The sequence below is a fragment of the Mustela nivalis genome (assembly GCF_964662115.1).
Source record: "Mustela nivalis genome assembly, chromosome: 18".
NCBI lineage: Eukaryota > Metazoa > Chordata > Mammalia > Carnivora > Mustelidae > Mustela > Mustela nivalis.
Genome location: NC_139037.1, coordinates 33057764 through 33071919, shown reverse-complemented (window position 1 = coordinate 33071919; position 14156 = coordinate 33057764). Strand labels below are relative to the sequence as shown.

Sequence of the window (14156 nt, the reverse complement as noted above, 5' to 3'; positions counted from 1 at the left end):
CAAAATCAAGAGAGTGGCTCTGTTCTATTCACCAGTTTGATGTGTATATATATATATTTTTATTTTTTTAAGTTTTTAAATTTCATTTTACATCCATTCTTCTCCCCCTGATTTGGCATCTCTTCTGATTTGGTTAGCATCCATTTTTCTCATGTCTTTGCCACTCTTCTAATATTTTATTCCCTCATTCATACATTCTTCTCTGGATAAAATGACAAGACTGGAAAAACTCACCAAAAACAAACAAACAAAAACAAAAGGCAGTACCAAAGGCTAGGGACCTAATCAATACAGACATTAATAATATGTCAGATCTAGACTTCAGAATGATGATTCTTAAGGTGCTAGCTGGGCTCGAAAAAGGCATGGAAGATATTAGAGAAACCCTGTCTGGAGAAATAAAAGCCCTTTCTGGAGAAATAAAAGAACTAAAATCTAACCAAGCTGAAATCAAGAAAGCTATTCTTTCTGGGAGGCCAGAAAGAACTGGCATGATATATTCACAGCCCTAAATGAGAAAAACATGCAGCCAAGAATACCATATTCAGCTAGGCTATCATTGAAAATAGAAGGAGAGGGGCACGTGGGTGGCTCAGTGCGTTAAAGCCTCGGCCTTCAGCTCAGGTCATGATCCTGGAATCCTGGGATTGAGCCCCGCATCGGGCTCTCTGCTCAATGGGGAGTCTGCTTCCCCCTCTCTCTCTGCCTGCCTCTCTGCCTAGTTGTGATCTCTGTCAAATAAATAAAATATTTTTAAAAAAGAAAGAAAGAAAATAAAAGCTGAAATAAAAAGCTTCCAGGACAAACAAAAACTAAAAGAATTTGCAAACACCAAACCAGACCTACAGGAAATATTGAAAGGGGTCCTCTAAGCCCTTCAGAGAGAGCTTTTAGAGAGAGCCTAAAAGTAGTAGACCAGAAAGGAACAGAGACAATATACAGTAACAGTCACCTTACAGGCAATACAATGGCACAAAATTCATATCTTTCAGTAGTTACCCTGAATGTAAATGGGCTAAATGCCCCAATCAAAAGACACAGGGTATCATAATAGATTTAAAAAAAAAAGAAGAAAGAAAAAAAACCCGTCAATCTTCTGTCTACAATAAACTCATTTTAGACCCAAAGACACCTCCAGATTTATGGTCAGGGGTTATAAAACAATTTACCATGCCAATGGACATCAAAAGAAAGCTGGGGTGGCAATCCTTATATCAGATCAATTGTATTTTAAGCCAAAGACTATAATAAGAGATGAGGAAGGACACTATATCATACTCAAAGGGTCTGTCCAACATGAAGATCTAACAATTTTAAATATCTCTGTCCCTAACATGGGAACAGGCAACTACATAAACCAATTAATAGAAACACATTTACAATACAATAATAGTAGGGGACTTTAACACCCCTATCACTGAAATGGACAGATCATCCAAGCAGAAGATCAACAAGGAAATAAAGGCCTTAAATGACACACTCGATAAGATGGACATCACAGATACATTCAGAACATTCCATACCAAAGCAACAGAATACACATTCTTCTCTAGTGCACATGGAACATTCTCCAGAATAGATCACATCCTGGGTCACAAATCATGTCTCAACTGGTACCAAAAGATTGGGATCATTCCCTGCATATTTTCAGACCACAATGATCTGAAGCTAGAGCTCAATCACAAGAGGAGAGTTGGAAAGAACCCAAATACATGGAGGCTAAAGAGTATCCTACAAAGAATAAATGAATCAACCAGGAAATTAAAGAAGAATTTTAAAAATTCATGGAAACAAATGATAATGAAAACACAATGCTTCAAAATCTGTGGGACACAGCAAAAAGAGTCCTTTCCAAAAGCAGAGGAAAGTATATAGCGATACAATCCTTTCTCAAGAAACAAGAAAGTTCTCAGGTACACAACCTAACCCTACACCTAAAGGAGCTGGAGAAAGAACACCAAAGAGAGCCTAAACCCAGCAGGAGAAGAGAAATAATAAAGATCAGAGCAGAAATCAATGAAATAGAAACCAAAGGAACAATAGAACAAATCAACAAAACTAGGAGCTGGTTCTTTGAAAGAATTAATAAGTTTGATAAACCCCTGACCACACTTATCAAAAATAAATAAAATCATGAATGAAAGAGAAGAGACCACAACCAACACCAAAGAAATACAAACAATTATAAGAACATATTATGAGCAACTATATGCCAGGAAATTTGACACTCTGGAAGAAATGGATGCATTCCTAGAAACGTTTAAACTACCAAAACTGAACCGGGAAGAAATAGAAAACATGAACAGACTCATAACCAGTAAGGAAATTGAAGCAGTCATCAAAAATATCCCAAAAACAAGAGCCCAGGGCCAGACAGCTTCCCAAGGGAATTCTACTAAACATTAAAAGAAGAATTAAAACCTATTCTCCTGAAACTGTTCCAAAAACTAGAAATGGAAGGAAAACTTCCAAACTCATTTTATGAGGCCAGCATTACCTTGATCCCAAAACCAGACAAAGACACCATCAAAAAAGAGAATTACAGGGACACCTGGGTAGCTCAGTTGGTTGGACGACTGCCTTCAGCTCAGGTCATGATCCCGGAGTCCCGGGATCGAGTCCCACATCAGGCTCCCAGCTCCATGGGAGTCTGCTTCGCTCTCTGACCTTCTCCTCGCTCATGCTCTCTCTCACTGTCTCTCTCTCAAATAAATAAATAAATAATCTTTTAAAAAAAAAGAGAATTACAGACCAATATCCTTGATGAACACAGATGTGAAAATTCTCACCAAAAGACTAGCCAATAGGATCCAAAAGTACATTAAAAGGTTTATTCACGGGCACCTGGGTGGCTCAGTGGGTTAAGCCGCTGCCTTCAGCTCAGGTCATGATCTCAGGATCCTGGGATCGAGTCCCGCATCGGGCTCTCTACTCCGCGGGGAGCCTGCTTCCTCCTCTCTCTCTCTCTGCCTACCTCTTTGCCTACTTGTGATCTCTCTCTGTCAAATAAATAAATAAAATCTTTAAAAAAAAAAAAGGATTATTCACCATGACCAACTGGGATTTATTCCAGGTCTGCAAGGTTGGTTCAACATCCACAAATCAATCAATGTGATACAATACATTAATAAAAGAAAGAACAAGAACCATATGATACATTCAGCATCAAAAGATGCTGAAAAAGCATTTGAAAAAGTACAGCATCCTTTCTTCATCAAAACTCTTCCCAATGTAGGGATAGAGGGTACATACCTCCATATCATCAAAGCCATCTATGAAAAATCCACAGCAAATATCATTCTCAATGAGGAAAAACTGAGAACTTTTCTGTTAAGGTTAGGAACATGGCAGGGATGTCCATTATCACCACTGCTATTTAACATAGTACTAGAGGTCCTAGCCTCAGCAATCAGACAACAAAAAGAAATTAATGTGGAAAATTATGTGGAAAACCTAAAAGACTCCACTCCAAGTCTGCTAGAACTTGTACAGGAATTCAGTAAAGTGTCAGGACATAAAATCAATGCACAGAAGTCTGTTGAATTTCTATACACCAACAACAAGACAGAAGAAAGAGAAATTAAGGAGTCGATCCCATTTACAATTGCACCCAAAACCACAAGATAACTAGGAATAAACCTAACTAAAGAGGCAAAGAACCTATACCCAGAAAACTATAAAGTACCCATGAAAGAAACTGAGGGAGACACAAAGAAATGGAAAAATGTTCCATGGTCACGGATTGGAAGAACAAATATTGTGAAAATGTCTATGCTACCTAAAGCAATCTACATGTTTAATGCAATCCCTATCAAAATACCATCCATTTTTTCCAAAGAAATGGAACAAATAATCCTAAAATTTATATGGAACCAGAAAAGACCTCGAATAGACAGAGGAATGTTGAGGGGCTCCTGGGTGTCTCAGTGGGTTAAAGCCTCTGCCTTCGGCTCAGGTCATGATCTCAGGGTCCTGGAATCAAGCCCCGCATTGGGCTCTCTGCTCAGTGGGGAGCCTGCTTCCTCCTCTCTCTCTGCCTGCCTCTCTGCCTACTGTGATCTCTGTCTGTCAAATAAATAAATAAATAAAAATTAAAAAAAAAAAAAGACAGAGGAATGTTGAGAAAAAAAGCCAAAGTTGGTATCATCACAATTCCAGACTTCAAGGTCTATTACAAAGCTGTCATCATCAAGACAGTATGATACTGGCACAAAAACAAACACATAGATCAATGGAACAGAATAGACAGCCCAGAAATAGACCTTCAAATCTATGGTCAACTAATCTTTGACAAAACAGGAAAGAATGTCCAATGGAAAAAAGACAGTCTCTTCAACAAATGGTGTTAGGAAAATTGAACAGCTGTATGCAGAAAAATGAAACTGGACCATTTCCTTATACCACACACAAAAATAAACTCAAAATGGATGAAAGACCTTAATGTGAGAGAGGAATCCATCAAAATCCTTGAGGGGAACACAGGCAGCAACCTCTTCGACCTCAGCCACAGCAACTTCTTCTTAGAAACATCGCCAAAGGCAAGAGAAGCAGGGACAAAAATGAACTATTGGGACTTCATCAAGATCAAAAGCTTTTGCACAGCAAAGGAAACAGTGAACAAAACCAAAAGACCACTGACAGAATGGGAGAAGATATTTGCAAATGACATATCAGATGAAGGGTTAATATCCAAAATCTATGAAGAACTTATCAAACTCAACAGCCAAAGAACAATTAATTCAATCAAGAAATAGGCAGAGGACATGAACAGACATTTCTGCAAAGAAGGCATCCAGATAGCCAGGAGATACATGAAAAAGTGCTCCACAGCACTCGGCATCAGGGAAGTACAAATCAAAACCACAATGAGATGCCATCTCACACCAGTCAGAATGGCTAAAATTAGCAAGTCAGGAAACTACAGATGCTGACGAGGATGCAGAGAAATGGGAATCAATCCTCCTACACTGTTGGTGGGAATGCAAGCTGGTGCAGCCACTCTGGAAAACAGCATGGAGGTTCCTCAAAAAGTTGAAGATAGAGCTACCCTATGACCCAGCAATTGCACTACTGGGTATTTACCCTAAAGATACAAATGTAGTGATCCAAAGGGGCACATGCACCTGAATGTTTACAGCAGCAATGTCCACAATAGCCAAACTATTGAAAGAACCTAAATGTTTATCAACAGATGAATGGATAAAGAAGTTATCATATATCTATATATCTATAAATATATAGAGAGATACATACAATGAAATACTATGTAGCCATCAAAAGAATTGAAATCTTGCCATTTGCAATGACATGGATGGAACTAGAGGGTATCATGCTGAGTGAAGTAAGTCAATCAGAGAAAGACAATTATCACATGATCTCCCTCATATGAGGAATTTGAGAGGCAAAGTTTGGGGGTAGGGAAGGAAAAACAAAACAAGATGGGATCAAGAGGGAGACAAACCATAAGAGATTCTCAGTCTCACAGAACAAACTGAGGTTTGCCAGGAGGAGGGGGGTAGGGAGAGGGTGGTTGGGTTATGGACATTGGGGAGGGTGTGTGATATGCTGAGTGCTGTGAAATGTGTAAGCCTGATGATTTACAGACTAGTACCCCTGGGGCAAATAATATATTACATGTTAATTTAAAAATAATACATTACATGTTAAATTAAAAAAAAACAGGTTTAATACAGAAGGATTGAAAACAAAAGGATAGACCAAGAGGAAGCATGAAATGCAAACAGATGAGGTGGAATTAAGACTAAAGGAAACATGTAGGGTAAAAGAGGATATTTTTAAATGTTAAAGAGGATAAATAATCATAAGCCTGCACATACCAAAAATATAGTAGCTAAATAGATAATTATTGAGAACTGCAAAAAGAACCTAATAAAATACAGTTATAGTGGGAGGTTTTAACATACCTCCTTTAGAATCAAAGAGACATAACTTCATATTTGAATAAAGAATGCATTTTTATGTGGCTAAAGAATATCTACAAAACTCATCTACTTATTCACTGCTGAGAAAACATTAACTTCCAAAAAGTTAAGATTTTAGGGCAACCTACATTATCCTAAAGCAATAATTAGAAATAAAATTTAAATTAAAAGATATTCCCAACTTAACAGTCAGAAATTGAGAAATGCAGTCCTAAAATACCCTATATCAGAGAGGGAAAAAAAAACTCATGAAAATAACCCTGTTTCTTACCTATGGGAACAAAGGCAAAATCTATCCTCAGAAGAAAATTTATACTAACAACTAAAATTAATAATTCTTGTCTTTATAATGCAAAAAAAAAGAAAAAATGAATACTTTAACAATTTATTATTTATAATACTTTAAGAGAAATAATTGATATGAAAAAGAGAGCTTTCATACATTAAATTCCAGCTGAGATTAATGAAACACAAGATAAAAACTAGTTAAAAGGCTACATCCTAAATCCAAAGCTAGCTTTTTGAAAAAGCAAGTCATGAATAGTATGAAGTCCTCATGACCATTGTTAAGAAGAAGAGTAAAGAGGCCCCTGGCTGGCTCAGTCAGTTAAGCTTCTGACTCTTGATTTCAGCACAAGTCATGATCTCAGGGTCACGAGATCAAGCCCTGCATCAGGCTCCATGCTCAACAGAGAGTCTACTTGAGATTCTCTCCCTCTCCCTCCCCCTTACCCCTCCCCCTTGTGCTTAAATAAATAAATAAATAAATAAAATCTTAAAAAAAAAAAAAAAGAAGAGCAAAAATGTACAAGATTTGGTATGAGAATAGATACATAAGCAAAGATGAGAAATACATTAACTGAGCTATTATAGAATACTAGAAGCACCTCTCTCTGATGTATTTGACAACCTAGAAGAAATATATCATTTCCTCTCATACAATAAATTATTAAAATTGACATCATAAACTTGAAGAGAGCAATTTCTGAAGTAAAAATTGAAAGCAGTTGACACTTTCTCACTGAACAAGTCACCAGGTCAAAAGGCTTCAAACCAGGTTCTATCTACCTTTTCAAGAATGAATAAACCCAATGTCACTTCAACTATTCCAGACCTATAAAACACAGACACTTTTGTATTAATCCAACAAGGCATCAGAACCACAATATTCAAATATTTTCAAGAAAGTAATAGAGATGCAAAAGAATATATTAAAAATTTTAGCAAATAAATCAAATATATGAAAATATATTGATGTATGAAATTAATAACATCCTATGACAAAATGGGGTTTCTTTTTTTCGTTTTTTTGAGAGGATAAAATTTATTTTCTTTTGAGATTTTATTTAAACTCAAGTTAGTTCATACATAGTGTATTATTAGTTTCTGGGGAGGATTTAATGACAAGATTTCTTACAGCAGATTAGAAATGGTTAGGTTATCACTATCAGAACATCTAAGAATATAATTTACTCCATCAATAATGTAAAGGAAAAACCATATGATCATGTCAGTAAATGACAGAAAAGCAAAAGGTAGAATCAAGCAATTATTACTAATAAAAATTCAATGTAAATTAAGGATTAAGCTCTTAATATTATAAAACATACCAAAAATAGTGGCAAGTATCATTCTAAATTATGAAACGCTTATTATTTTAATTAAAATCAGGAAGAAAATGAGGCATGACTGCTATCATCATTATTGACATTGTGTTAGAAAGTCTGCCAAATACAATATGTCAAGAAAAGTACATAATTTTTCTAAATGTTAGGAGGAAGATATTTTCATTTTCCCCCGATATGATTATATATCTATAAAACTCAAGAAATTCTAACTAGAAAAATATACATTGTAACACAATAGTCTTTTTTCTAAACTTAAATGGAAATGGGAAGAAAACATACCATTCTTATCAGTAAAAATCTATAAAATACTTAGTGGTACATTTAGCAAGAAGAAAAAGTTAAGTTCTCCAAGCACTAGCCCTCACAGTATTTAATTCAGTACAAACTCCATATTTGGATAACATCAGACACTCACCATTTCATTTCATATAATTGTTCCTCCTGCCTGTACATGTTGTTCCTTCTGCCGTTACATGCTGTTCCTCACACCCACACATGCTATTCTTCCTGCCTGCACATGCTGTATTTACACCCACACATGCTGCTCCTCCTGCTGCACATTCTGTTCCTCACACCCACACATGCTGTTCCTCCTACCTGCACATGCTGTTCCTCACACCCACACATGCTGTTTCTCACACCCATACATGCTGTTCCTCATACATACACATGGTATTCCTCCACCCTGCCCATGGTGTTCCTCCTACCTGCACATGCTGTTCTTCCTGCTGCATATTCTGTTCCTCACACCCACACATGCTGTTCCTCCTGTCTGCACATGCTGTTCCTCCTGTCTGTATCTGCTGTTCCTCCTGTTGCACATGCTGTTCCTCCTGCTTGCACATGCTATTCCTCATGCCTGCACATTCTGTTCCTCCTGCCTGCATATGCTGCCCCTCTACCTGCACATGCTGTTCATCCTGCCTGCAATACTTTTCTCCCCTTTAATCCAATAAATTGTTTTTCCTTTAGAAACCTCATCTCAACCAACCAACCAAACAAACAAAAAACCGCCTCAGAGTTGATCTTTGCTAGCTTCCCCTACCTCCTCCAAGCAGAGGCTCCTTTCAGGTGAGGAAGGAGAGAAGAGAAGATGGAGAGAAGGGGGTGAAGATAGGAGGGAAAGGGAGAGAGCCGAGGAGGCAGCGAGAAAGGGGGCAAGTCAAGATGAGCGAGAATTAAGCCCATGCGGAGAAGAGCCTGCAAAGCCTTGAAGAGACCTCCTACCTCAGGCTGTCTGGCAGGCCTCCCCCACTTCCTGCCTGTCCTGTCTCCCCCCCTCCAGCAGATCTAACTCCCTGCTGACATCTGTCCAATTGCAGACCTCGACATCAAGGATGCAATCGCCCTGGAGTCCATTCAGCGGTCCCTGCCGTACCACCGCCAGAGCGTCCTGGACCCGCTGCTGCAGGAAACGCCAGTCTTCGGTCGGAGGTCGACCCTCCTGAGGGACTTGGTACTAGGCAGGTCCACCGAGATCTCCTACGAGCGCAAGCTGAAGAGCCTCATGGAGAAGGGCGCTGAGCCCAAGGTGGAACTGGTGAGGATGCTGAAGCCAGAGGAGGTGCTGAGCTGCCGGTGAGCCGCCCTGGTGGGCGGGGCAGGGGGCGGGGGGCGGGCGGGGATAGGCTTTGGTCATCTGCTTCTGCCGCAGACACCTGGGCTGAGCCTGGGCCAGGGAAGGGCAGCGGCGATGGCAGGACTGGGCTCTGTCTTTGTGTCCTGAAGGGCCGTTCCGGGGCTGAAGCCACTGGGTTTGCCGGCAGCCTCGCCCGTTAGTGGACGAGCTCTGGGATGAGCACAACATTTGGGTACCACGCACGTGTTTGGACGCTGGCACCACCCTTCTCATATTTCCATACCTTTCAGAATAGAAACCATAACTATGATCCAAGAAGAAAGAATGCGTTGTCTGTGGCCTATTTTTAACAGGAAATCCCCCTAAAGCCTTCACACCTCGGTGTGGAGTTGCCTGTGGTCCTCGCCACCATCCCAGGTGGCCATCTGCTGCGCGTGTGGGGCTTTAAACTCCCGGAGGCACTATGAACAGAGTGTGAAGCCGTTTAGTATTTACTGCCCCTACCAGAGGTCTTCCTTCTCACGTGTTCTCTGTCTTCTTTATCAAGACCTGCCCATTTCCATCCCCAAATTCAAGGACCCCTCCCAACCCCGGTGCTAGCCTTTACTATAAAGAGGTGAAGGACAGGGCTCAGAAACTTCAGTAGAGGAGGGAACAGACAACACACTATTTTGGGTGTCCTTGTAGAGCAGCAGTGAGCTTCTCCACAGCTGTCAGATGGCCTCAGATGCCTGGCGTCTTGTGACCCCACTTACAAAGTCTGCTCTGCTCACTGACTGGCTGAGAGGTGGGTGGGTGAATGGCAGCCCCCACCCCCCAGCCAAGGGGGCTTCTTATTTGACCTCTCTGTGGATGGATGACTTTGACGATGGCTTTCAGTTTGACAGAGTGATGTGCACAACTCTGGCCAGCCGATGGCCGACTTGGGCTTCATGGTGGGCAGACGAGAGATTTGGACAGGGCTCCTCCCCTGCAAGGGCGGGGAGAGAATATTTGGAGAGATGGCATCCAACGAGCCATTAGAAAAACATCCAAGGAAAAGATGAAATTGCCCAGAATGGGATCTTCGTGAGTGCTGATGTGTGCATGTGTGTGAGACCCTCCAGGGCTGGGCAGGGCAGAAGAGGAAGGAGCAGACCCTGCCGGGTGCTGTCCGAGAAAAGCAGTCCAGACATGAGGCTGGCAGTGCCGTGTCAGATGGCTGTAAAAACAGGGAAGGGGCACGTGGGTGGTCCAGTCAGTTAAGCCACTGACTTCAGCTCAGGTCATGATCCCAGGTTCCTGGGATCAAGCCCTGCATCAGGCTCCCTGCTCAGCAGAGAGCCTGATTCTCCCTCTGCCTCTGTCTGCCACTCTGCCTACTTGTGCTCGCTCTCTGTCAAATAAATAAATAAAATCTTTAAAAAAAAAAAAAAAGGTAAATAACAAGCAGATCTTGGAGGACAGGGAGACCATTCCCGATGGGTAGAAAACCCAGCTTATTTCAGTATGAAGCTCCTCCCCCACTGTTTGCAACAAAGCAACCAACCAGCAGGCGGTCTGAGTAAGGGACACACCCCCTTAGACTAAAGCAGGGAACAAGGTCAAAGCCACTGGTAGAATAAGGAGCTCGGAGGGAGATATACTCTCTAGACCACACAGTGTTGAAGGGATCAGTTCCACTCTCCAGTGTAAGTCAGAATTGTGGGATTTTAGCTAAGATTTTAAATCACTGGCCTGTTGTTTTTTTTTTAATTGTTTGAGCATAATTAAACAGAAAATACTCCCTTTTCCTACAACCTTACTCAGCTTTTATTGCCACTGTTCTGTATTTTCGCCCAGGCCTCAGCATCCCTGAGGTTACCCAGACCTGTTAGTGATGGGGCGCTCTGACAGTTGCCTCCCTCCCCACATGGCATCACGTGTCACCTTCACCGTAGGACACCTGCTTCTGCCCAGTGCCGTGTCCAAGCTGGCAGAAGCATCCTTGAGATGGATATCCCATTATTTGCTTAACCGCTTCCCAGTTGAGGGAATCTCCTCTTTTCCTGTTGTTGATGACCCCGAAATGAATGCTTTCATTTATATTCCTTTTCATTCCATTGACTTCTCTTGGAATGAGTTAAGGCCTGGGTGGAGTTCCGGAGTCAATGATAATGAAGGAACTTTTGAGGGGGTGGAGGGACTTTCGGGGACGGGGACCGTGCCTGGCCCATTTGTTGCCAAATTAATTTCCAAAAGAGCTCTACCAATAAAAACTCCCACCAATTCTATGGGGTGTCCCACTCTTCCGTAGGATCTCTCTTAGCTCCAGAAATGTCTGCAGAGCCAGCTCCCGTGAGAGCTCCCACAGTGCTTAAATCTGAGCTCTTTTCAATAAAGTTCGAAGCGACGGTGACTCCGCACTCCGCTCACCTCTCTGGCCCTGTCTTGCGCAGATACCTGAGGCTGTCCAAGAACAACATTCGGACCTTGCTGAAGCTATGCAAGGACGCGGGCATGAACGTGGACATCCACCCCCACATGGTCGAAGGAGAGATAGATGCGAAAAAGGTGTTCAACCAAAACCCCAGCGTGGCCCTCTAGGTCACCGCAGGCTCCCTCTGCTGTTGGGCCCTCGGCCCCCAGACGACACCCTCCGGTATGCCAGGCCTCGGCCTTCAGACCTGGGGCGTCCCTTTTAGACAGTAGCCATCAGAAAACAAGGCTGAACTGCATGGACCATAGTGCAAAGGTAGCGTTTGTCCTTGACCCGAGTTAGAACCAACGCCGGGAAAACTGCGGGTCGTCTCTCTACCAAAAGAAGACGCTGTAGAATGGCCGTCTTAGAAAAGCAAACTTAGAAGTGAGAAGTGGCAGGATCCCCAGAGGGACATCAGGAGGGGCAAGGAGTGAGGGGCTGGGTCAGGGAGGGGGACACACACCTCAAGTCTTATGCACCATCCCATCCTGCCCATGCGGGACTGTGGGGAGCTGAATGCCACACCTTCAGGGACGGCTGGGTGTTTCCAGACCCTCACGGCGTGGGGGGCTGCTGTGGGAGCCTCACTTCTCAGACCCCAGGTGTTCCCACGGAGTTGGGTTGCAAGCTTCCCCTGGGCATCAGCAGAGACAGCAAAAGAAAGGGGAAAGGAGTATACAAGAGAGACGCTGCCCCACTCCAGATCCTAGGGCCCCCTGGGTGCTCTCCTGGGGTCCAGAGGGCTTTCCTGTGTGGACTCCACAAGCACAAAGAGCCTCCAACTCAGCTTCCTGACATTCTGACCAAATAAACCTACAGTGAGCCCCAAGATTCACAGCTAACATTGAGAAAGGAACATTCATCCTTAGTTATCAGGAAGGCTACTGAAAAGCAACCCCAAGCCAGGGTCCCTTGGCAGACAGCGCCACCGGCAGCACACTATGCACAGTATTTTATAAACTCTGAAATGGCCTCGTGATTACATTTTCTAGCAGAAACACACAGGTACACCAGGAACAGACTCACACAGGTACAATCCCCTGGTTTATGGCGAAGGTGACACTGTGGTGCAGTGGGGGAAAAGACAATCTTTTCAATAAATCAGGCTGGTCAATTAAATGTCCATATGGAAAAAAGTATCGACCCTCCGCCTCCCATCATATGCAGAAATCCGTTCCAGATGGATGCAGATTGTGAAAGCTTCTAGAAGAAACAGAGAAGACAATCTCCACGACCTTGGGGTGAGCCAAAAAATTTTAAACAACACAAAAAGCCTCAGTAATAAAAGAAAATATTAATAAATTTACCATAGTGAAAGCAGAACGTCTGCTCTTCAAAACATCAGTAAGAGAGCGAGAACGCAAGTGACCCCAGTGGGAGAAGATAGATCCTACAAAGGGCTCGTATGCAGATGACCTGTTTTCAATTCCTATAAATCAGTATGAAAAACGCAGGTAACTCAATCAAAAAATGGGTCAAAGTCTTGCATAGGCAAGTTTGTGAAAGTGTTTAGCTAAGTGACCAACAAACGTAAGAAATTTCGTTAGTTTTCAGGAAGGCAAACGAAAAGAAAAAAACAAGGCAGCACCACTAACACCCACCAGAACGGCTAAAAAGAGTGACAAGAGTTGCCTGCGTGGCTCAGTCGGTTAAGTGTCTGCCTTCAGCTCAAATCATGATCCCAGGGTCCTGGGATCGAGTCCCACATGGGACTCCCCACTCAGCGGGAGAATCTGCTTCTCCCTCTCCTCCTGGCTCATGTGCGCTCACTATCTCTGTCTCAAATAAATAAAATCTTTTAAAAATAAAATAAAATAAAAAAGAGTGATAATATCAATTATAATTGGATATATAGAGCCAGGAGAACACTCAGCACGTGGCTGGCATGGGAAGTGGGCACGGCCAGCCTGGAAAGCTGACAGTATCTACCAAAGTTGCTCATACACCTGTGGGCCCAGTGTTTCCATTCCTAGATACATACCTCGCAGGATCCTACATAGGTGCCCCCAAAGACTGTCCCAGAATGTTCCTCGTGGCTGCATTCAATACAGCCAAATGCTGGAGTCCACGTAAATGTCCATCGGCAGTAGACAGGAAAGCTCGTGGCATGAGCAAATATGAAAGAACAAAGCACAAAGCACATAGCATCGTGCAGAAGTAGCAAAATAGGGGCACCTGAGTGGCTCAGTGGGTTAAAGCCTCTGCCTTCGGCTCAGGTCATGATCCCAGAGTCCTGGGATCGAGCCCCACATCGAGCCTGCTTCCTCCTCTCTCTCTGCCTGCCTCTCTGCTTACTTGTGATCTCTGTCAAATAAATAAATAAATAAAATCTTAAAAAAAAAAAAAGTAGCAAGATACAAAATGGAACAACTGTATGGTTCGTGGATACAGCAATCTTCCAGGTGGGACGAGTCTACTGAGTTAGAAGTATAGTGGGCAGCTCCTGGAGGAGGAGGTGTCGTGGCTGGAGGGACACTTGCAGTGTTGCCTACACAGGTGTTCACTTGTGAGGTTCATTCCCTGTACACTTGGTATTTATGCCTTTTAGGCAGGTACATACTTTAATT

General features: G+C 42.5%; 1 protein-coding gene across 3 annotated transcripts in view; it reads left to right on the top strand.

Annotated features, from left to right (window-relative positions):
* LOC309853404 (uncharacterized protein C16orf78) overlaps window positions 1-13692 on the top strand; it is a 64375-nt gene extending 50683 nt beyond the window's left edge. For 2 of the 3 annotated variants that reach the window (XM_082711346.1, XM_082711347.1), the window contains 2 exons: window positions 8893-9148; window positions 11567-13692. In XM_082711346.1, coding sequence (XP_082567472.1) covers window positions 8893-9148; window positions 11567-11714 — 404 coding nt within the window. In that variant the 3' untranslated portion in view covers window positions 11715-13692. Of the gene's footprint in view, window positions 1-8892; window positions 9149-11566 lie in introns of those variants that run through there. The other variant, XR_014305658.1, reaches the window with a different exon arrangement.
* Window positions 13693-14156: the final 464 nt, after the last annotated feature.